Source organism: Canis lupus, chromosome 25, assembly GCF_011100685.1.
Source record: "Canis lupus familiaris isolate Mischka breed German Shepherd chromosome 25, alternate assembly UU_Cfam_GSD_1.0, whole genome shotgun sequence".
Lineage (NCBI taxonomy): Eukaryota > Metazoa > Chordata > Mammalia > Carnivora > Canidae > Canis > Canis lupus.
This window is the reverse complement of record NC_049246.1, coordinates 3,647,473-3,672,431: the sequence shown is the minus strand read 5'-3', so window position 1 is coordinate 3,672,431 and position 24,959 is coordinate 3,647,473. Positions and strand designations below refer to the sequence as shown.

At 35.9% G+C, this 24,959-nt stretch overlaps 1 protein-coding gene across 1 annotated transcript in view; it reads left to right on the top strand.

Annotated features, from left to right (window-relative positions):
- LOC119877549 (translation initiation factor IF-2-like) overlaps positions 1-24,959 on the top strand; it is a 123,150-nt gene that overhangs the window by 50,971 nt on the left and 47,220 nt on the right. The window contains exon 3 of the mRNA XM_038574484.1: positions 12,955-13,034. Coding sequence (XP_038430412.1) covers positions 12,955-12,986 — 32 coding nt within the window. The 3' untranslated portion in view covers positions 12,987-13,034. The remainder of the gene's footprint in view (positions 1-12,954; positions 13,035-24,959) is intronic.

Sequence of the window (24,959 nt, the reverse complement as noted above, 5' to 3'; positions counted from 1 at the left end):
TCAGGATTGAAATCAAGGTGTCTGACTCCAGAGCCAGTAATCTTAACCACTACATAGATATCAAAAGCTAGAGATTCTTGAATGCTAGATAGCTTCATTGTTGGGCAGATATTAATCTTCTTTCTTTCACTTAAAAACTCTATAAAGTATTTTTACCAATGCCTTTTTAAGTTCATATTTTGTCTTGTTTTCAAAATTGGCATTAAAACCATTTTTTTCCCTATTAATGTAAGATGTTTCCATTAAAAGTAAAATAACATTTTCTGTACAGACTGTTTTGAGTAAAAGTATACTACCCAGAGGGATATTCACATCCCCAGTTTTGTGGCTTGTGAGCTTACATTTTTTTTCTGGCCCTCTTTAAGAAAGAAGAAGAAAAAACTACAAACATTTTTTTTTAATGACATATTTAACATACAAAAAGAAATCATGACAATTTACTTAAACTCGAGGTTCAGACCCTTTTTTCCCCCAAGCTATCTTTTTTTTTTTTAAATTTTTTTTTTCCTTTATTTATGATAGTCACAGAGAGAGAGAGAGAGGCAGAGACACAGGCAGACTCTATGCACCAGGAGCCCGATGTGAGACTTGATCCTAGGTCTCCAGGATCGCGCCCTGGGCCAAAAGCAGGCGCCAAACCACTGCACCACCCAGGGATCCCTTCCCTAAGTTCTCTTAAGGCAATTTACCAGAAACACTCACTTAGAAAAGCTTCCTTATTGACACTTGGCTTCTCCTTTTCACCTGGAATACTTCACAGCTCCTGGCTATGCGTGTGAAGTTTTATTCACTTCACAGTAAATCTACCCCTGGTCCTGGCAATTTAAGAATGATGGTCAAAGGGCAGCCTGGGTAGCTCGGCGCTGCCTTCAGCCCAGGGCCTGATCCTGGAGTCCCGGGATCAAGTCCCACGTCGAGCTCCCTGCATGGAGCCTGCTTCTCCCTCTGCCTGTGTCTCTGCCTCTCTCTCTCTGTGTCCCTCATGAATAAATAAATAAAATCTTTTTAAAAAATGATGGTCAAATTGCATTGGTTTTAGTCTCAGATGAGTTCTTTGTTTTTTAAAGATTTTATTTATTCGTGAGAGACACACAGAGAGAAGAGGAGACACAGGCAGAGGGAGAAGCAGGCCCCCTGCAGAGAGCCCAATATGGGACTCAATCCCAGGACCCCTGGAACACACCTGGAGCCAAAGGCAGACGCTCAACCACTGAGCCACTTAGGCGTCCTTCAGATGAGTTTTTGAGTTAATTTTCTGGACTGCTTGTTATTTTTTTCCCCAGGAAATGGAGATATTTATTAGGAATTGCCTTTGAGACACAAGTTTCTTTCTAATTAAAAATATGTTTTTCCATAGTATTGGATGAACTATTGTCATTGTAGAAACCATTTGGTATGAATATAGTCTCTTTTTGGAAATATTTATATAGAACATAAAATAATGAAAATCTGTTATTAAATGAATAATGCTGTCACTAAGAGATTTAACTGAAGTTTATGTGGCTCAGACTGTGTTCAGAATATTATGCAGAATCAATCACTTTGATTTGAAAAAGTCTTGTAAATGACTATACTTTGTTGAGGATTTAAAGTAATTTTTTTCCTTAAAGCTTTGTTGAAGTATTTGCCTGCAAAGACAGAAACTGCTGGAAGTTGATCTTCTTGGTGTAGTATTAAAAAACTGGCAGCAGAGGGCCTCATTGCAATGTGCTGGTTTTCTTCTTTTTTTTTTTTTTTTTAAAGAAAGAACATTTTCTTTCCATTGCTTAGCATCTCTTCTCTCATTTTGAAACTTGTTTATTTGAAAAAAAAATCATTCATTCATTCATTCATTCATTCATTCATTCATTCATTCATTCATTGAGGGACACAGAGAGAAAGAGGCAAAGACACAGGCAGAGGAAGAAGCAGGCTCCTTGCAGGGAACCCGATATGGGACTCGATTTCGGGATTCTGGGATCACGCCCTGAGCCAATGGCAGATGCTCAACCACTGAGCCACCCAGACGTCCCAAAAAGATCTTTTAAATACCAATTTTACTATATTGAGAATGGAGGTTGCATTTTAAACTTTAAAAGCTATTATCTTTTCTCTCGGTTTCTCTGAAAATGTTAAAGTTTTGACATCTTCCTTCACTTCCTTCCACAACAGTAAGGAATTGTATACTCTCTTGACTTTTCCTTGCAGACTGTTCCTTTCTTTCTTAAGCTCATCCAGTTTTTTGGCAAATTATTTTGAGAACACATTCAAGTAAATTATGTTACTTTATTCAGAGGATCAGAAAAATTAAATGGCAGCAGTTTATAATATATTATCACACTCACTATATCTTCCAAATGCATTTCAGATAATTGTGCTCAGGTTCTAACAAAGTTACTTCCTATAATTAAAAAAAAAGAAAACTGTAGGTTAGAACTATGTCAGATTGTCAAAATGAGTGAGGTTGAGTATGTGTGATCCATTAAATAAAACTGCCTTCCTTATTCTATGGGCTCATCTTGTGATTAATTTGACTATGATCAGGACAGATAATGGCAGAGAAAATAAAAGGATTGGCAGAGGTGTAGGTTAGTGCAATTGAATGTATAGACACGGGTTTGTGCTTAATTCCAATGAATTCCTTTTTAACACTGTTGTCTAGCAGACTACAAATAGTTTTGATAACTCTGGGTTCTGTAGTCAATATATTTATTTTTGAAGTCTCAACCTGGTTTCTTATAATCATGTACATACAGTTTTTTTAATCTTTTCCAACCATTGGAAAAGATACATTTCTAGAATCTTGTTTTATGAAAAAAAGATTCTAATCATCCTTCAAAACGGACTTGTTTTGAGATGAAAGAGTTTCAGAATAATGATTTATTGTTTATTACCAGCTTTCAGGATCCTTGTGTCTTAAGGTACTTGAATAATTTAACTATTAAGGAATATAAACACTATATAGAAAAGAACCAATATTTTATTAAGATTAAATGAACATGTAACATATTATATAGAAACACATAGAATAAACATATAAACATGATATAGAAATGTTATGTAGGAAAGGACCTTCATTTAGATTTTAGATAGGAAACGTTTAAACATTATATAGAAAAAGGCCAGTATTTATTGAGATTAAGCATTTAGTTTGTATATATTTGTTGTGATCCACAAAACAAAATGCTAATAATCATGGCTTCCAGTTAGACATTTAGAATATGCCCCACTATTAACTTTCTATGATAAAACATCATATATTCTGTTCATGTTTTCTGATTAAAGCATTATATAACAATAAAACTAGACAAAATTGTTGAAAACAACTAGTTCAGGGCTTTTGAATTGATCAAAGGCATACGACAAGTTGAGAAGCAATTACTACAAAAAAAAAATATTGAATGTCAAATAAGAACAGTAGGAGTCTGGCATTTTTGCCTGAGGCTTCTCCCATCCACACCCACACCCAAGCTGGGTCTGAGCAGAAATGTACAGGGCACTGCAAAATAAGAAAGCCAGCAGCTTTCTCCAAAGGGGCCTCACTGGTTTGGAGCGGAGTGTGGAAAAACTTCTTATTTAATAGTGTTTGAGTAAAAGTACCGATTTTGGTGACAAATGAAGGAGGAAGACCAATGGTCAAGGTAGCATGAGGTTACAACAGTGGACTAGCAGACTAGGGCTATACTAAGCTCTCCACATATCCACTCAGGAGAGACTGGAGAAGACCCCACATTCCCATATCCCTAACCAAGCATGAGACTGTATGCCTACACAGAGCTGATGCCAGAAGGCCTGGTGGGAAGTAAATGTAGAGCATTATTGAAAACTGATTAATTCAATGATAAAACTTTCTTTAGGTTATTTAATTAGGTTTAAAAGGCCATGATAGGATTATATAATTCCTTCTATTTTGGTAAATTCTTTGTAATTTCTAAATATTTGACTTAGGAAATACTAAGAATACTAAAAATGGGAATAGTTTTTTAAGCTCTGAATTGTGAATATTTGAAATCTTTCTCCCCACCTACAGAGTAAAACTCTTAATTACCTTTGCTGCTTATTTTAGAGTTAGAGCAATATCAATAGAGAACTTCAGAATATTGTAATGGCTAATATTTATTGAGCACCTATTCTTAAACCAATGCTATGCTACTTTACACATTTTATGCCATTTAATTCTGCAGTGTCCTTGTTGTAGATTACTCCCATTACTTGGTGGGAATATTGGAGCTTAAGTAGAATAAATAATTTTCCTAATACTACAACAGCTAAGGAAGGAGTGGAGACAATCTGATTTCCAAATTCATGTTCTTAAATACTATGCTATATTTTCAGATAATGGTGATATAGCATATTAAATATTTTTCTATGACTATAATAACATAATCTCATAGTAAGCTAGTTAACTTCTGTAGAATTATTGGTACATTAAGCAGGTATATGCTTTATAATTGATCCTTTAAAAAAACTTTATATTAAGGGGAATGTCAAACAGATACTAAAGTAGATAATATAATAATCCTACATGTATGTATCCATCACGCAGATTTGAACTTCTATAAATGCTTAACTTACTGTTTGCTACCTTAATCTATTACAAAAGGGAACTAATTATAAACTAATTTTTGTAGGGTAAACACTAATCACTTTTAAATTTGCAATGAAGATTTTTAATAATTGATTTTACTAATTATTTAGTGAGTATTTCCTTTTGTTTTATTTATTTATTTATTTATTTATTTATTTATTTTTGAGTATTTCCTTTTGGAATGGACACACATGTTTTCAAAAGTTGACAACTCAGTGAAAACAACATATGGAGTAGGATGAGTAGGCAGGTGGAAATATTCAGTGAATATTTTGATATAATGGAGTAAACATCCAGAAGGTAACTGAATGGAATTGCAGAATTTGTTTCTTTAAGACATTGTCTCTGGAGTATATGGGTTCATCAATCACCCATGGTCTGGTTTTGTTTTTATTTTTGTTTTTTTAAAAGACTAATTTTTAGAGCAGTTTAAGTTCACAACAAAAAAGTTGAGCAGAGAGTACAGACAGTCCCCATATATCCCTTATCCCCACATGCATAGCTTTGCCTACTGTGGACATCCCCTACCAGTGTGGTCCATTTGTTACAATCAGTGAACTCATATTGACATATTAACACCCAAAGTCTATAGTTACATAAGTGCTCATATTTGGTTGTACATTCTTTGCATTTTGACAGATGTGTAATGACATGTATACTCTATAATTGTGTCATAGAGTAGTTTCACTGCTCTGAAATCTGGGTTAGTCTTTTATTTATAACATTTTCTCTTCTGTCATATATTTCTAATAATCATGTTAGGCTTTCAGTGACTTTTGGGGTAGATAGCTAACTGACAATCATTTGGAATTACTGGAACCTCTGTCCAGTGGTATACAACAGAGGTGTGTTGGCTTGTGGAACTGGAAGGAATTAGTAATATGATCAAACCTCATTCTTTTAGGCCACCTAGAGAAGTATTTTGTTGCACAGAGCATTTAACTTCTTTATTCCAAACTTTAGGACCCTTGAATAGAATGTGATATTTTAGGCCATATGTTTCTGTAATAATCTTTGAATTCCAAATGTCAAATCTATTTACAATAATTCTGGCTTATGACAGAAACAATTTTATAGTTCTGTCTGTTCTTTGGCTTTATATTCTGTCCCCCATTTCAGTAGTGAATGTCATTGGTAAAACTTTGATTTATTTCTGGGAAAGTCCTCTTGGCTTTTTCTGCCTGATTTCCTCAAGAGATTGGAAGCTATGCATATCCAGACTGTTTTCATTTTATTTGACAAATCGTTTGCATTAAAAGAATTTAGAATGATTTCGGTTACTAATATCTGACTTGCTTCTCTACTAGGCATCTGGACTCTGGTTTGCCTAGAAGCTTAGAAACCGTACATTTTGATATGTCCATAACTTCTTTACCAGGTTACAGTATTTGGCTATTTAAAATACTATTGTCTTTTGCTGTTCAAGAAAACTCAAATCATGTTACTTAGGCCTTCTTCTTTGACTTTGTAGATCTGGAGTGGATGAGCCCACTGCTCATCAGAGTATAGTTTCAGACAATATTCCTCTTCTATTCTATAGCACAGGTTGCCATGTATACAATAGAGTTGCAAGGATCCCAAAAATTCTGTTCTGCTAAAGTTATTGCTGCCAGACTGGGTGGATTTTACTCAGTTTTAACATAATTTACAGATTTCTTTTTCTGTAATTGTGAAATTTTTCAGATGATTTCAAATGGAATGTTTTTCATTGTTAAGATTTTATTTATTTATGTGTTTGAGAGAGAGAGAGAAAGAGTGAGAGTGAACAGGGGGAGGTGCAGAGGGGGAGGTCAAGGAAGGAGGAAGAATAGCAGACTCCATGCTGAGTGTGGAGCCCAATGTGGCTTGATCTCATGACCTTGAGACAAACTATATGCCAACAAATTGGACAACACTGAAGAAATGATTAAACTCCCAGAGATATATAAATTATCAAAACCAAAACAAGGAATAAAAGATTTCAACAGAATAATAACCAGTAAAGACATTGAATCAGTAATAAACAAACTCCTGATAAACAAAAAGTCCAAGACCAGATGGCTTCATGAGCAAATTCTGCCGAACATTTAAAGAAGAGTTAATACCTATTCTTCTCAAAATATTCCAAAAGAAATAGAAAAGGAAGGAAAACTTCCACATTCATTCTGAGGCCGGCATTATCCTGATACCAAAACCAGATAAAGACACCACAAAAAAAAGAGAACTTCAGACTGTTATCTCTGATGAACATAAATGATACAGAAATCCTCAACAAGATATTAGCAAGCTGAATTCAACAATACATTAAAAAAAGTCAGTCATCATGCTCAAATGGAATTTATTTACTCCTGGCATGCAAGGGTGATTTAATGTGATACATCAACAAGAGAAAGGATAAATACCATCTGATCACCTCAATAGGGTACAACATACATTCATGATAAAAAGCGTTAAAAAGGTAGGTTTAGAGGGAACATACCTCAACATAATAAAGGGCATATATGAAAAGCCTATAACTAATATCATCCTTAATGGGGAAAAACTGAGAGCTTTTCTTCTATGGTCGGGAACAAGACAAGACTGTCCACTCTCCCCACTTTTATTCGGCATAGTACTGGAAGCCATAACCACAGCAGTAAGACAACAAAAGAAATGAATCATCTAGATTAGCAAGCAAGGAATAAAAGTTTTACTATTTGCAGAAGACCTAATACTATATATAGAAAACCCAAAAGACTCTATCCAAAAACTGCTAGAATGGATAGAAAAATCAGTATAGTTACAGGACACAGAATAATGAAGCAGCAGAAAGAGAGATCAAGGAATAAGTCACATTTACATTTGCACCAAAAATAAAAAGATACCTAGGAATAACCTTAACCAATGAGGTGAAAGACCTGTACTCTGAAAACTGTAAAACACCGATGAAAGAAATTGAAGATGCAGAGAAATGGAAAGATGTTTCATATTCATACTGGAAGAACAAATATTGTTAAAATTTCTATTCTGCCCAAAGCAATCTACACATTTAATTCAATCTCTATCAATATACTAACAGCATTTTTCACAGAGCTAGAACAAACAATCCTAAAATGTGTATGGAACCACAAAAGATCCCAAAAAGACAAAACAATTTTGCAAAAGAAAAGTAAAACTGGAGGCATCACAATTCCAGACTTCAAGTTATATTATAATGTTTTAGCCATCAAAACAGTATGGTATTGGCCATAAAAACATACACATAGATCAATGGAACAGAATAGAAAACCCAGAAATGAACTCACAACTGTATGGTCAGTTAATCTTAGACAAAGGAGGAAAGACTATCCAATGGGAAAAAGACTGTTTCTTTAACGAATGGTGTTGGGAAAACTAGACAGCAACATGCAGAAGAGTGAAACTGGACCATTTTCTTATACACAAAACTAAAATCAAAATGGATTGTAGATATAAGTGTGAGACCTGAGACCATAAAAATCCTAGAAGAGAACACAAGCAGTAACATCTTTGACATAGGCCAAAGCAACTTCTTTTTAGGTATATCTCCTGAGGCAAGGGAAAAGCAAAAATAAACTATTATGACTGCATCAAAATAAAAAGCTTCTGCACAGCAAAGGAAACAATCAACAAAACTAAAAAGCAACCTATAGGTTGGGAAAAGATATTTGCAAATGACATATTTGATAAAGGGTTAGTTTCCTTTTTTTTTAAATTTTTATTTATGATAGTCACACACACACACACACACACACACACACACCCAGAGAGGCAGAGACACAGGCAGAGGGAGAAGCAGGCTCCATGCACCGGGAGCCTGATGTGGGATTCGATCCTGGGTCTCCAGGATTGCGCCCTGGGCCAAAGGCAGGTGCCAAACCGCTGCGCCATCCAAGGATCCCAAGGGTTAGTTTCCAAAGTATATAAAGAACTTATAAAACTCAACACCCCAAAAAACTCAAACCCTTTATTCAATTAAAAAAAAAAGACAATAGACTTTTTCCCAAAGAAGACATCCAGATGGCCAACAGACACTTTTTTTTAAGTGATACACGAATTTTGTGTTTCATTTCTTTTTTTAAAAGATTATTTATTTATTCATGAGAGATACAGAGAGAGAGAGACAGAAGCAGAGACACAGGGAGAGGGAGAAGCAGGCTCCATGCAGGGAGCCTGATGTGGGACTCGATCCCGGGTCTCCAGGATCACGCCCTGGGCCGAAGGCAGGTGCTAAACCGCTGAGCCACCCAGGGATCCCTGCCAACAGACACTTGAAAAGATGCTCAGCATCACTTATCATCAGGGAAATGCAAGTCAGAACTACTGTTAGATATCACCTGACACCTAACAGAATGGTTAAAATCAGGAACACAAGAAACAATAGGTGTTGGTGAGGTTGTGGTAAAAGGGGAACCCTCTTGTACTGTTGGTGGGAATGCAAACTTGTGCAGTCACTGTGGGAAACCTTACAGAGACTCCTCAAAAAGTTAAAAGTAGAACTACCCTATGATCCACCAAATGCACTTCTAGGTATTTACTCAGAGAATACAAAAATACTAATTCAAAGGGATACCAGCATCCTGATGTTTATAGTAGTATTATCGACAATAACCAAATTATGAAAAAGCCCAAGTGTCCATTGATTGATGAATGGATAAAGAAGATGTGGGTTTTATATATATATATATATATATATATATATATATATAAAATATACCATTGTGATATATATATATATATATTCCCAAGAAAAAAAATATTCCATTGTGAGATATATATATATATATCTCACAATGGAATATTATTCAGCCATAAAAAGAATGAAATCTTCCTATCTGCAATGATGTGGATGGAGCTAGAGAATATTAAGCTAAGCGAAGTAAGTCAGTGAAAGACAAACACCATATGATTTTACTTGTATGTGGAATTTAAGAAACAAAACAAATGAGCAAAGGAAAAAAGAGAAGCAGGGAGAGGCAAAGCAAGAAACAGACTCTTAACTATAGACAGTGAACTGAGGGTTACTATCAGGGTTGTAGGTGGAGTATAGATAGGTTAAATGGGTGATGGAAATTACAGAATGCACTTGTTCTGATGAGCACCAGGTGTTGTATGGAAATGTTGAATCACTGTACTGTATGCCTGAAACTAATATTATACTGTATGGTAACTAACTGGAATTTAATAAAAACTTTAAAAAAGTTTCTCTTCTGGAACTAAAAACTCACATACTAGCTTTAACACTTACAAGCCAAGCAGTCCTAGGAAAAGTGAGTTTTGCTTTTGTTCATTTTCATGAAGGAGATAATACCAAACTCAAAGTTGTAGTTAGGATTAATTGAAATAATGCATGCAAAGCCCTTAACTTGGGCTGGTTTACACTGAATCCTCATTGTAACCTAGAAGATTGAATGTATACTTGGATTTATAAAGACTCTTTCTCCTCTTTGGATATAATGGTCACTCTCCGTGCACTCCCTAAAGTTTTGTTTTTGTTTTATTTTGTTTTATCATAGCAGTTACAGTACCTTGTTATTTTTATGTAAATCCAGAGACTAAACTGGCTTGGCCTAATGTAAATATTGAGACAATATGGGTGAAATGATAAGTACATATACTTCAGCACAGAGTGACTGCCTGAAATCCAACCCCATGGGCATTATCATTACATCATCATCACCATCACCACCATCATCACCATAATCCCATTATTTCCACGTTATTCTTTCAGACCTGTACCAACTCTGGGAATCCAAAGGGTCAAAAGATAAGGTTCTTTCCTGGAAGGACTTAAAATCATTATGGGTGAAACCAAACAAAAACATAACATAAAACAAATACTTCAAAGTAGCACATGTTAAGTGTTCAATGAGAGGTACATGCTATAATTGTGGGTAGTATTTATTTATGAATGAAAGCACAGGAATTGCAACTATCTAGTCTTGTTTTACATTTAGCCATTTATTTCCTATGTGCTCCTCAAAAAATTATTTAATTTTTATTCCTTGTTACTGAATTTTAAAAACAGGCTTTTTTTTTTCTTGGGAGTTGCAAAAGTGGAAGTGCACAGAATGTGTTGGGGTGTCTGAGTGGCTGAGTCAGTTAAGTATCTTGACTCTTGGTTTCGGCTCAGGTCACAATCTCAGAGTTGTGAGATTGAACCCTATGCCAGGGCCAACCCTCTACACTCATTGCTGAGTCTCCTTGAGATTCTCTCTCCCTCTCCTTTGCTTCTGTCTCTTCCCTCACACTCTCTCTCAAATAAATAAATAAATAAATAAATAAATAAATAAATAAATAAAATAAATATTTTTAAAAATGCATAGAATGTGTTAAAAATACTAGAACTCAATCAGCAAGTTGTTGTTAACAGTCCTGTAGAAGAGAAGGTCATCTATGGGGGTTGGAGATTTCATAGGAGGAGAACAAAGAAAACATATTAAGGACAGGATTAAAAATGACTTCCTTACACATTACCTCAGTTTTCTGGAATCAGTTTGCAAATAACATAGGATAGGTTGATGCAGAGTAGGGAGGAATATATGGTGTGTTACTAAATATCAGGTGACTTATATTCTCATTCATAGGAATTTTTGGTGAATGTTTCTTAAATAAAGCATAGCATAATTTTTATTTATCAACTTTCTGAAGCCTGAGTTGAAATTCATATTCTTCACTTCCCAAGAGGTAATTGATATAATTAACAAAAATATATAAAGTGGAATAGTATTGTGAGATATCACTGCAGTCAAAGTTCTTTAAATCAGTACTTTTGCAATTACTATAATATGCCCCTGAAAAGGAACAGTATCGGGATGACACTTTCCAAATATTATTTGTGGCTAAAATAAGTATTCATTTTTTAAAAAATTTTTATTTATTTATGATAGAGAGAGAGAGAGAGAGAGAGGCAGAGACATAGGCAGAGGGAGAAGCAGGCTCCATGCACCGGGAGCCCGACGTGGGATTCGATCCCGGGTCTCCAGGATCGCGCCCTGGGCCAAAGGCAGGCGCTAAACCACTGCGCCACCCAGGGATCCCTAAGTATTCATTTTTAATGTTTTATTGGACAAGGTAATTCCTACACATAGTAAGCAATTCACAGAGTAAAAATTTGTCCACAGTAAAAAGTAAGTTTCTTTTGAACTCCTTTTCTTTAGTTCCCGGCTTCTCCTTCTCAGAAGGAATCCCTGATCTCCCTGATATCTAGATATATCCCCCTGTTTTTAAAAACACAAAAAATCTATAGTTGTGCCTATTTCTTCATTTTCACTTAATATTTCTTACACATTTTATATATTTTTTTGATTAAGAAATTTATTTTTTAAAGGAAATGTAATTTTTATTTTTTAATAATTTTATTTTTTAATAAATTTAATAAATTTATTTTTAAAATTTTTTTTTGATTAAGAAATTTATTTTTTAAAGGAAATGTAATTTTTATTTTTTAATAAATTTATTTTTATTTTTAATTCAATTTACCAACATACAGAATAACACCCAGTGCTCATCCCGTCAAGTGCCCCCCTCAGTGCCCATCACCCATTCACCCCCACCCCCCGCCCTCCTCCCATTTCACCACCCCTAGTTTGTTTCCCAGAGTTAGGAGTCTTTATGTTCTGTCTCCCTTTCTGTTATTTCCCACACATTTCTTCTCCCTTCCCTTATATTCCCTTTCACTATTATTTATTCTTAAGGCTGTATAGCTTGATACATGCCATTTAAAAATAGAATTACTCTAGTGAGATACTACAATGATAATATCTAGAATTTGTTGAATCCTTAATGTTTTCCATGAAGTTTACATAGATTATCTCATTTATTTCTCATAATAAATGACCCTAGGAGTGGGTGCCATTATTGTGCTCATTTTATGGATGAGAAAAATGAGGTCTAGAAATATTAATTATCTTGCCTATGATCACAGAGCTAATAGGTTGTGGAGTCTAAGACTCACATAAGGTGTTCTGACTCCAGAGCTCACACATTAAATGCTCTGTTGGCTCTAAGATTTCATACTTTTCATTTTCAAGAAGACAACTAACTACATACATTATTGTACAAAAGAAATAGAAGATAGTGAGAGAATAACAATGATGGTGGTGACAGAAATGGCTAAAGCCTTTGTCAGTGTTGAATGCATATCTAAGAAGGAAGGAAGTCCTTGGTACACCAGATAGCACTGAAGACTGAAGACAGCAGATAAAGCTGCTGAAGGTGCTTGGCTCCTGAGTGGTGTCAGGGGCACCAGTGGTTATGGAATCAAATGATGCCACCAAATCTGAGGAAGTTGTGATGGACACAGCACATAATTCATAATAGCTGATGTATAATAGTACTCTTGTGAAGATGATATAGTTAGTCACAAGTTGGAAAACTAAAGTTCTGGTAAATTTCCTTGTGTCTCACAGAACTGGAAAGTGACAGGACCCAGGCTCCATAGCCTAACTCCAGTATCTCCTAGAAAGAATCGCCCTGCTTGCAGCACCTGGTAAGGCACCCTAGCCTTGAAAACACAGCTTTTCTTGGTCACTTATTGGAGTGGTTTCAAACTTTTTCTTTTTAAATTTTTGTAACATGTTTTAAGTAACAAGTTTGTAAGAAAGTACAATATGAGATTGAAGTAAGAATGAGTATATCCTTGTCATCTTCTTAACATTGTCTACCAAGAAATGGCTGCCTTCTTAGATATCCTACCCTTCCTCTAGGATCCCCCAAAGAGTTCTAAATAATCAAATTTGAAACTATAATTTCTACTCTGCAATGAAAATTATTTCTGACATCAAAATATGTTGGAAGTATTGCTATTTATTATTTAAAAGGCTGATATGGTCTGGTCAGATTTCATGTAAACTTCTGTCCTCAATTTTGCTTTTGTAACGTTAACTTGGACATAATCTGGAGCTAAAGATGCTGTTGCTTCTCAGAATGTAGTCAAGTCTCTTAACCATTCTGAGAATCTAATGTAACTCTTAAGATAATAACAGTATTTGATAGGCCTTTGTTTAAGTTTTTTTTTTTCTATCATACCTTCTCAAATTCCAACAACTCAAGGGCTAATCTTTGCTGTGTCTCAAATGGTGAATGTTAGAATATAGTTTACATGCTAATTTAATTTCAGAAATAGTTTTTACAAAGCTTCTCTCATCTGCTATTTTAATGTTTGTATGAACATGCAAAATTTTACTCAAGGACCTCTGGCTTTGGTCCTAGCAGTCTGGAAGCTGTGAAAGGTGTGCTGCCAGATGTATCACATAGCATGCCTATACAACTGAACAGAAAGACAGACTCTCATGAGGAAGCAAGTGAAATAATAAAGAACTTCCATAATTCTCAAAGATACCATCAAGATTACTAAATGGAAAAAAAAAGATTACTAAATAGAATTACTTATACTAGGCAAAAGGGAACACAGCTGCATTTTCAATGATACCCTTTAAAATACTGGAAATGGCAGAACAAATTAAAAATTTAATATAATTACATTATATATAAAATACAGTATATTTTATAAACCCATAGTCTTTTCTCATAACTGATATAGTGAAAGGAGCTTTGGTTGTAGATGGACAACTGAGAAGAACTCAGTTCAAGCTCTAGATCCTTTATTTAATAAATATGTGACCTTGGTCCAAGTAATGTTTCTGAACCCCAGTTTCTTTTGTAAATTGGGGCCAATACTCCATTTCCCCTGGTTTTTGTGAGGCTTGAATAGATAACATGTATAAAGTACTCAGCACATAAAGTATATTAATTATATGATTCCCAATGTCTAAAACTTAGAAGCATAAAACAATCTGAAAGGAATATTAGAGGACATCCATATATGCATATTATCTTTAACATTTAAAAATCATTGTTCCCTCTTTGGACATTTCCAGCAATGGGCGCATAATATTTAGGATGCAGGCCATTCCATATTTGGCAAGTTTCCCAGGTTGAGTTCTCTGGAGGCAGACTGAAAGAGGGAAATGAGGGTGCTGAGCATTTATTGGGAAGTGCCCTTGGCATCCTCACCTGAGGAAGAGAGGAAAGGAGGCAGGATTGGGCAGAGGGAGAAGTCCAGCTCTCGTGTAGTCTCAGTGAAAGCTCCTGCTGAACACACAGTGAGCTAAGGGTTGCAGTGGCCTGAGTTGTCATAAGTTGTGCTGAAGTGCTGGGCCTTTATGCCTCATTATTGACCAGTCATTGGATTTTTAGCAAGGCAGTTTGGTTCAGCTGAGGCAATCCTCACAGAAGATAAAAAGCTGAAGTTCATTTTCTGTAATTAGTGGAACAAGTCTTTTCTTCCTCAAGGGGGGACCTGGGGCATCACAGCATCAACTAGATAATCCTGCAGGCAAGACAATTTGCTTTATATTGAGTGAAAATCTTCCTCAATATGGCTGTCATATAAGCCACTCCCATTTGAGTCCAAGTCTTAACAATATTTTTCTAACATAATTCTTTAATATATTCTGGCAGCAATAGTAGTATAATACTGATACACACACATTTATGTATGTATTTCACATATATATAAAGTGATATAAAAACTATGTATACAAACATACACACAAAGCTCAAATTTATATTTATATCTGTACTCACATTCATATATACCATAATCTGAAGAAATACACTTTGAATACTCTAAAAATATGTTAACAATTGAGTGAATGATGCTCAACTATACCTGACACCTAGTTTTTAGTAGCCATATCATGTCATTTATAAAATGATATTCATTTATAAAATGAATCTTCTCTCCAAGGAGAACTAGGTTGGGAGATCATAAATTCTGCCTTGGACATGATGAATGTGAAACCCTCTCAAGATATCCAAAGAAAAATGTTGGGTAGGCATTTGAACATATGTACTTGGAGTTCAAAAAGAAGTCTACACTAGAGATAAGTAATTGAGGGTTGATGTTTATATAGTAGTTAAAGTTATGTTACTGCATGTGAATAATGTATATTATTTAAGCTCAGTTTCCACTGTAGATGTATATTTTCCCTTCACTGGAGAGGTTTTTTTGGTCTGCTTTATTGTATTATGTTAGCTTCTGAGGCATCTTAGTGGGCACTCACTGGGGGAGGAGAAGAGGACCCATTACTGAGATTTGAGAAAATCCAACATTTAAAGGTTGGTAGATAAAGAGAGGTCTGGAACCGAGCTAGAAAAAGAGTGGCCAGAGAAGTAAAAGGGTACAGTAATAGAAGCAAGGGGGTTAGCAGTGTTAAATGTTTCAGAAGCATGATGCCTGTTGGTGATGAAGATGATAATCTTAGGGAGGATGGTTTTGGTGAGATTGGAAGCCAGATTGGAGTGGTTGAAGAGTAAACGAAGGGTGAGAAAATGAAGAAAAGTATGTGCACAATGCTTTTGAGAAGTGTAGTTTTGAAAGTGAGGACAGAGATAGGGATTATCTGGAGGGAAGTAAGATTGTGTTGAAATGGGGCTAAATTGGTGGGTCTGGGAATTGTAAAGTGAGGAAGATAAATAGAAATATCCCCATACATCAATGCTTTAAATATCCTCTTTTAAGTTATTTGAACTATATTCTGAAATGTTAGAGAAATGAAAGATATTAGTGCTTTATAAAAAACAAACAAAACCAAAGTACATGGGTTGTGGACAACTTGCATCAGATTTATAGCTCAAATTGAAATGGAGAATAAATATAACATAAAGGATTTTCTCTTTGAATTATTCAGTCCAATGCGTCACATGGTTATTTTGCTTTTAACTAAGAAAATCTTGTCAGATGTGTTATTTAACTCATTTATCATTTTAAGAGAAGTCTTTTAATTCAAGTCTCACTTATTGTCCAGGTAAACAGTATCTTTGACAAAAAGGAGAGGAGATATTTTTTGCATGATCTTAGTGCAAAGATGTATTCTCAATGTGACTGATGCACTGGTTTTAAAAACTTTTATTTCCTGGGACACCTGGGTGGCTTAGTCGGTTGAGGGTCTGACTCTTGATTTTGGCTCAGGTTATGATCTCAGGATCATGAGATCAAGCCCTGAGAGGGACTCTATGCTTAGCTCAGAGTCTGCTTGAGATTCTCTCTCTCTCTCTTTATGCTCCTCCCCCTGCTCATGCACTCTCTCTCACTCTCTTTAAAGCTATAAAATAGCTTTAAAACTTGCTTTCTACCATAAAAAATAAATAAATAGGGCAGCCCCGGTGGCGCAGCGGTTTAGCGCCGCCTGCAGCCCGGGGTGTGATCCTGGAGACCCAGGATCGAGTCCCACATCAGGCTCCTTGCCTGGAGCCTGCTTCTCCCTCTGCCTGTGTCTCTGCACCTCTCTCTCTGTGTCTCTCATGAAATAAATAAATAAAATTAAAAAAAATAAATAAAACTTGCTTTCTTATATATGGAATAGGAATAAAAGTATGGATTTTCTTCGCAGAAACATTTTATAGATTTTTTTTTTTTTTTTTTTTTTTTTTTTTTTTTGTGGAACACAATTATCATGGATCACTGTGGCTCTCGCCCTTAATTGCTCAGCAGAGGCATTCAAGTCCCATGGCAGTTCTCTGAAGAGTCCCTATGACTCTCCAGGTGCTTGACAATATTTCATGACCTTATGCTGCTCTATTGGGTGCTTTGGTCTGTCCTTGGCATGGCATGGTAGCTGCTGGGCTGCTGCTCAAACCCTACTGACTTGTTGATGACTTGTTCACTCCAGACAGAAGGTGCTCCAGAATCTAGTTTTTCCCGTAGGTGGTGGCCCCAAAGCCCTCAAGCTGTGATGATTTATGGTGGAATAAGGGATTGGGAATGAAAGATCCTTTCTCCTTTTGTGTTAATATCTGTTAGAGGGTTTTAGAGCAAATTATTTTAGGCTCCAATGTGTTATGTAGGGAGCAGCTGTTTCTTATTGTTTATGGTTCTTTCTCCTTAGAGTCATAGGTCTGGTTCAGCAGCTTCAGCAGAGATAGAATTTCTCTACCTTATATTATCTTTGACCTAAACAGTCATCAAAATTAATGGATTCTCAGTTTCACCCATTGAATCACCAATACCATAAGTTTCTTTCAGTTATTTGCATTTTTATCAAATTCCAAAGAGGTTTGTAATGAATCAGTTGATCTATCTATCTGTCTTTCTTCTTATCTAACTATCTATCTGTCTATGTATGTATGTATGTATGTATGTATCCATCCATCCATCCCTGGTTAAAACCATTGCCCTATTTATTCATTATATTGCTTCCTCTCAAGAAGTAAAGGCAGTTGTTACTTTATCTTCAGATGGTTTTTATGCTATCAAATGTGTTTATTGTTCAGTTCTTAGTTCTTTACCTTCTCCAACCAACAGGTCTTTTTAAGTTTAGGTTCCAAGGATAGAGCTGAGTGACAGCTATGCTTATGAACTTAAAGCCCGCACATTGCTTATTATTTAGCTATCCTTCTAGATTGAATGTTTGTGTTCCCCCAAAATTCCTGTGTTGAAATTTTAACCCCCAAGATGATGGTATTAGAGGGTAGGGGTCTTTGGGAGGTGATTACATCATGTGGGGGGATCCTCAAGAATGGGACAAATGCTTTTATTGAAAGAGGCCCAAGAAAGCTCCCTTGTTCCTTTTCGATAATAAGAGGTTATAGTAAAAAGAATCCATGTAGGAAATGAGTCATCCTTAGATGCCAGATCTGCCAGCTCCATGATCTTGCACTTCCTGGTCCCTAGAACTATAAGGATAGATGTTTGTTGTTCATAAGCTATGTAGTTTATGTTATTTTGTTACAGCATCATGAATGGACTAAGATTCTTTCTTTCTTTCACTCTCTCTCTCTTCCTTCCTTCTTAAATCCTTTCTTTTCTCTCTTTCTTTCTTAGTTATATAATAATTTACATAATATAAATTTATTCATCCATTTACATTATATTGTATTTGTTGAATATCTGCTATGTGCTAGGTACTGAGGATACAATGGTGGGCTGGTCCTGGGCTTCAGAGGAAAGAAGTCATTAATCAAATGTTTACATAAATATGTACTTATATACTGTGATAAAAGCCACAAATTACTATGAGATTGTCCAAGAACTTTGTGTCCAAGAGCTTCATATCTGGGTTGGTAAGTTCAGGGGAGACTTTACTAAGAAAATAACCTTAAGCTAAAAGCTGAATGGTGAATAGTTGTGCTAGGGCTATTGGAGGTAGGCATATATTTTTAATCATTTCCTTAAATGAATCATTTCCTATCAGAAGTGAAATTTTGGGGTCAAAATTTTTATGACTTAAAAATTATTTAAATATTTTCTTATAATTTTTCTCTAATTTAAAAAATTTTTACAATTCACTTAAAATTTTTATATAATTCACATTTTCATAGCAGTTGCAAATACGGTACAAAAACCTTTTGTCTCCTGAACCATTTAAAAATAAGTTTCCAATATGATGCCCCAGCACTCCAGAATATGTGCATTTCTTTCAAATAAGGGTGTTTCTTTTATATAAGCACAATATGACCAAATTCTAGAAACTAACATTGACTTATTCATACCATTTAATCCTTAGACTCATTATTTTTCAGTTTTCTCAATAAGATTTTTTATAACAAAGAATCCTGTATAGAATCACATGTTGCATCTAATAGGTCTTTTTAGTCATCTTGTTAAGAATACTTCCTCAGACTGTCTTTGTTTTTCATGACCTTGACTCGTTTGAAGAGCTGGCCAGTTATTTTGTAGAATGTCCCTCCAATTGGGTTTGTCTGTTGATTTCTCATGATTAAGTTGAGGTTATGCATCTCTTGCAGGAATATCACAGAAGTAATATCACATACACACACACACACACACTCACACATGCACACATGCACACACACACACACTTCTATATCTGTTTTTGGAAACCCTGACTTCACATAATGTACTCAAATCTAACAGCATGGAGTTTGTTGTAGTTTTCTCTCTTTTCTTTTTTGTTCTTCCCTTCTCTGACAGTGAGAAATCTGGCTTCCATTATCTTAACATATTTACTTGGAGACTGCATGTAACCAATATCCCATTGCCACTGCTGTCCTTCTCCCTTTGTGGATGCTCTCCTCAACCAACTCAGGCACCAACACCCTACACTAAGATTACTTTCAATGACCCTTGCCCTTATATAATCCTCTCCCCTAGGGGTGTGAGTAGAACTTGTGATGAGGAAACCTTTTCTGTGATGTCACTGTATGGCAAAACAAAGATTATCTTTAGTGGGCCTAGCCTAATCAGTTAAGTCCTCTAAGAGCAGAGAGGTTTCTCCATTCAGTCGCAGAAGGGGATGTCAGAGTTTCAAAGCAGCAGAGACACACCCCAGCTGGCCTTGAAGAAGCAAATGCTGTCATAGAAAGGGCCCCTTAGAAGGGAGCAGTGGGAGGCCTTCAGGAGCTGAGAATGCCCTGGTTGAAACCAACAAGAAAATAGAGACCTCATTCGCAAGATCTACTGTAACTAAATTTTGCCAACAATTAGAATGAATTTGGAAGTAGATTTTTTTTCCAGAGCCTCTAGATAGAAACTCAGTTCAGCTGACATCTTGATTTCTGCCTTGTGATACTCTGAGTAGAGGATCCAGTCACACCATCCTAGACCTGTGAACTACAGAATTATAAGCAAATTAGTAGGTATTGTTTAAACTGCCAAATTTGTGGTAAGTTGTTGAATGGCAAAAGAAAACTAACACAAAAACAAAACAAAAATATTATCTACTTTTTTTGGGTGTGATACTGTGCTGATACTGGTTTTCAGGTGCTATCACTCTATTTAGGTCATGTATGTATAATAAAGTGTGATTTCAGTGGTGAGATAACATAGCTGGAGTAGATCTCTCATAGTGGAAAGGTGGTTTCTTTAGGAGAGGTTTACTTCAAAACTTGCAAAATCTAGGAACAGGTTAAAGAAAGGATTTTTTTTCCATACACATTCTGAATGTGATTGCATATATTTGGTTTCACTGTTTTTTTTTTTTATCATTAACATTTCTATGAACATGGGGTTTAGAATAGTCAGCTAATTCATTAGTCACTTTAAGTCTTGATAATAATTCATGTCTTGACCTCAATAAACTGAAGTATGTAACTCAGATAACCATTTTGTAGCGTTTACTTTAGAGTTGCTGAGGGCTAATTCATTATTTTGGTAAAATGTTTTATGTTGTAATGTCCTTAGCCAAGAGTAATTTTTCAAAACCTTTTAGTAAATTCAATATAACAATTTGAAAACTCAGAATTATATTTATTTTAAGAGAGGTAGGTGGAATAAACAATCCAAATGTGTAATGTAAAAGACTTCTTGAGAAAAATATAAAATTCAAATTTAATTTTATACTTTATACTGTATTTTCATCCCCTATTATGAAATGTTAAATATTTAATTTTTAAAAACTTTAACACTGACCTCTGCACAGGTCCTTTCAGCTCTGATGTCATGCATTTTATTTAGGAAGTAATAGCACATTGTATTAAGATAAAATAAGTTAATGATTTCTTTGTGCTTTTTTTTTTTCCATTTTTGAGAAAAGACATTTCCTCTTTTTTTTTTTTTTGAGTTCAATTTGCCAACATATAGCATAACACCCAGTGCTCATCCCACCAAGTGCCCCCCTCAGTGCCCATCACCCAGTCACCCCAACCCCCCACCCCTTCCCCTTCCACTACCCCTTGTTCATTTCCCAGTTAGGTGTCTCCAATGTTCTGTCACCCTCACTGATATTTTCACTCATTTTCTCTCCTTTCCCTTTATACCCTTTCACTAATTTTTATATTCCCCAAATGAATGAGACCATATAATGTTTGTCCTTTTCCGATTGACTTATTTCACTCAGCACAATACCCTACAGGTCCCTCCACGTCAAAGCAAATAGTGGGTATTTGTCATTTCTAATGGCTAAGTAATATTCCATTGTATACATATACTACATCTTCTTTAACATTTCATCTTTTGATGGACACCGAGGCTCCTTCCATAGTGTGGCTATGGTGGACATAGCTGCTATAAACATTGGGGTGCAGGTGTCTTGTTTTTTCACTGCGTCTGTATCTTTGGGGTAAATCCCCAGCAGTGCAATTGCTAAGTCATAGGGTAGTTCTATTTTTAATTCTTTGAGGAACCTCCACACAGTTTTCCAGAGTGGCTGTACCAGTTCACATTTCCACCAAGAGTGCAAGAGGGTTCCCCTTTCTCCACATCCTCTCCAACATGTGTTGTTTCCTGTCTTGTTAATTTTCACCATTCTCACTGGTGTGAGGTGGTATCTCATTGTGGTTTTGATTTGTACTTCCCTGAGGGCAAGTGATGTGAAGCATTTTCTCATGTGCTTGTTGGCCATGTCTATGTCTTCCATATGAAATTTCTGTTCATGTCTTTTGCCCATTTCATGATTGGATTGTTTGTTTCCTTGCTGTTGAGTTTAATAAGTTCTTTATAGATCTTGGATACTAGCTCTTTATCTGATATGTCATTTGCAAATATCTTCTCCCATTCTGTAGGTTGCCTTTTAGTTTTGTTGACTGTATCCTTTGCTGTGCAAAAGCTTCTTATCTTGATGAAGTCCCAATAGTTCATTTTTGCTTTTGTTTCTTTTGCCTTCGTGGATGTATCTTGCAAGAAGTTACTGTGGCCGAGTTCAAAAAGGGTGTTGCCTGTGTTCTCCTCTAGGATTTTGATGGAATCTTGTCTCACATTTAGATCTTTCGACCATTTTGAGTTTATCTTTGTGTATGATGCAAGAGAGTGGTTTAGTTTCATTCTTCTGCATGTGGATGTCCAATTTTCCCAGCACCATTTATTGAAGAGACTGTCTTTCTTCCAATGGATAGTCTTTCCTCCTATATCGAATTAGTTGACCATAAAGTTCAGGGTCCACTTCTGGGTTCTCTATTCTGTTCCATTGATCTATGTGTCTGTTTTTGTGCCAGTACCACACTGTCTTGAGGACCACAGCTTTGTAGTACAACCTGAAATCTGGCATTGTGATGCCCCCAGATATGGTTTTCTTTTTTAAAATTCCCCTGGCTATTTGGGGTCTTTTCTGATTCCACACAAATCTTAAAATAATTTGTTCTAATTCTCTGAAGAAAGTCCATGGTATTTTGATAGGGATTGCATTAAACGTGTATATTGCCCACGGTAACATTGACATTTTCACAATATTAATTCTGCCAATCCATGAGCATGGAATATTTTTCCATCTCTTTGTGTCTTCCTCAATTTCTTTCAAAAGTGTTCTGTAGTTTTTAGGGTATAGATCCTTTACATCTTTGGTTAGGTTTATTCCTAGGTATCCTATGCCATTGGATGCAATTGTACATGGGATTGACTCCTTAATTTCTCTTTCTTCGGTCTCATTGTTAGTGTATAGAAATGCCACTGATTTCTGGGCATTGATTTTGTATCCTGTCACGCTACCAAATTGCTGTATGAGTTCTAGCAATCTTGGGGTGGAGACTTTTGGGTTTTCTACGTAGAGTATCATGTCATCGGTGAAGAGGGAGAGTTTGACTTCTTCTTTGCCAATTTGAATGCCTTTAATGTCTTTTTGTTGTCTGATTGCTGAGGCTAGGACTTCCAGTACTATGTTGATTAGCAGTGGTGAGAGTGGACATCCATGTCTTGTTCCTGATCTTGGGGGAAAGGCTCCCAGTGCTTCCCCATTGAGAATGATATTTGCTGTGGGCTTTTCGTAGATGGCTTTTAAGATGTTGAAGAATGTTCCCTCTATCCCTACACTCTGAAGAGTTTTGATGAGGAATGGATGCTGTATTTTGTCAAATGCTTTCTCTGCATCTAATGAGAGGATCACATGGTTCTTGGGTTTTTTTCTTGCTGATATGATGAATCACATTGATTGTTTTACGGGTGTTGAACCAGCCTTGTGTCCCAGGGATAAATCCTACTTGGTCATAGTGAGTAATTTTCTTAATGTACTGTTGGATCCTATTGGCCAGTATCTTGTTGAGAATTTTTGCATCCATGTTCATCAGGGATATTGGTCTGTAATTCTCCTTTTTGGTGGGGTCTTTGTCTGGTTTTGGAATTAAGGTGATACTGGCCTCATAGAATGAATTTGGAAGTACTCCATCTCTTTCTATCTTTCCAAACAGCTTTAGTAGGATAGGTATGGTTTCTTCTATAAACGTTTGATAGAATTCCCCTGGGAAGCCATCTGGCCCTGGACTCTTGTGTCTTGGGAGGTTTTGGATGACTGCTTCAATTTCCTCCCTGGTTATTGGGCGGTTCAGGTTTTCTATTTCTTCCTGTTCCAGTTTTGGTAGTTGGTGGCTTTCCAAGAATGCGTCCATTTCTTCTAGATTGCCTAATTTACTGGTATATAGCTGTTCATAATATCTTTTTAAAATCGTTTGTATTTCCTTGGTGTTGGTAGTGATCTCTCCTTTCTCATTCATGATTTTATTAATTTGAGTCTTTTCTCTCTTCTTTTTAATAAGGCTGGCTAATGGTTTATCTGTCTTATTAATTCTTTCAAAGAACCAACTCCTGGTTCTGTTGATCTGTTCCACAGTTCTTCTGGTTTCAATTTCGTTGAGTTCTGCCTCAAATCTTTATTAACTCTCTTCTTCTGCTGGGTGTAGGATCTATCTGCTGTTTTTTCTCTAGCTCCTTTATGTGTAAGGTTAGCTTTTGTATTTGAGTTCTTTCCAGTTTTTGAATGGATGCTTGTATTGCGATGTATTTCCCCCTTAGGACTGCTTTTGCTGCATCCCAAAGATTTTGAACGGTTGTATCTTCATTCTCATTAGTTTCCATGAATCTTTTTAATTCTTCTTTAATTTCCTGGTTGACCCTTTCATCTTTTAGCAAGATGGTCCTTAACCTCTAATGGTTTGAGGTCCTTCCAAGCTTCGTGTTGTGATTTAGTTCTAATTTCAAGGCATTATGGTCTGAGAATATGCAGGGGACGATCCCAAGCTTTTGGTATCGGTTCAGACCCGATTTGTGACCCAGTATGTGGTCTATTCTGGAGAAAGTTCCATGTGCACTTGAGAAGAATGTGTATTCAGTTGAGTTTGGATGTAAAGTTCTGTAGATATCTGTGAAATCCATCTGGTCCAGTGTATCATTTAAAGCTCTCGTTTCTTTGGAGATGTTGTGCTTAGAAGACCTATCGAGTATAGAAAGAGCTAGAGTGAAGTCACCAAGTATAAGTGTATTATTATCTAAGTATTTCTTCACTTTGGTTATTAATTGATTTATATATTTGGCAGCTCCCACATTCGGGGCATATATATTGAGGATTGTTAAGTCCTCTTGTTGGATAGATCCTTTAAGTATGATACAGTGTCCCTCTTCATCTCTCACTACAATCTTCGGGGTAAATTTTAGTTTATCTGATATAAGGATGGCTACCCCTGCTTTCTTTTGAGGACCATTTGAATGGTAAATGGTTCTCCAACCTTTTATTTTCAGGCTGTAGGTGTC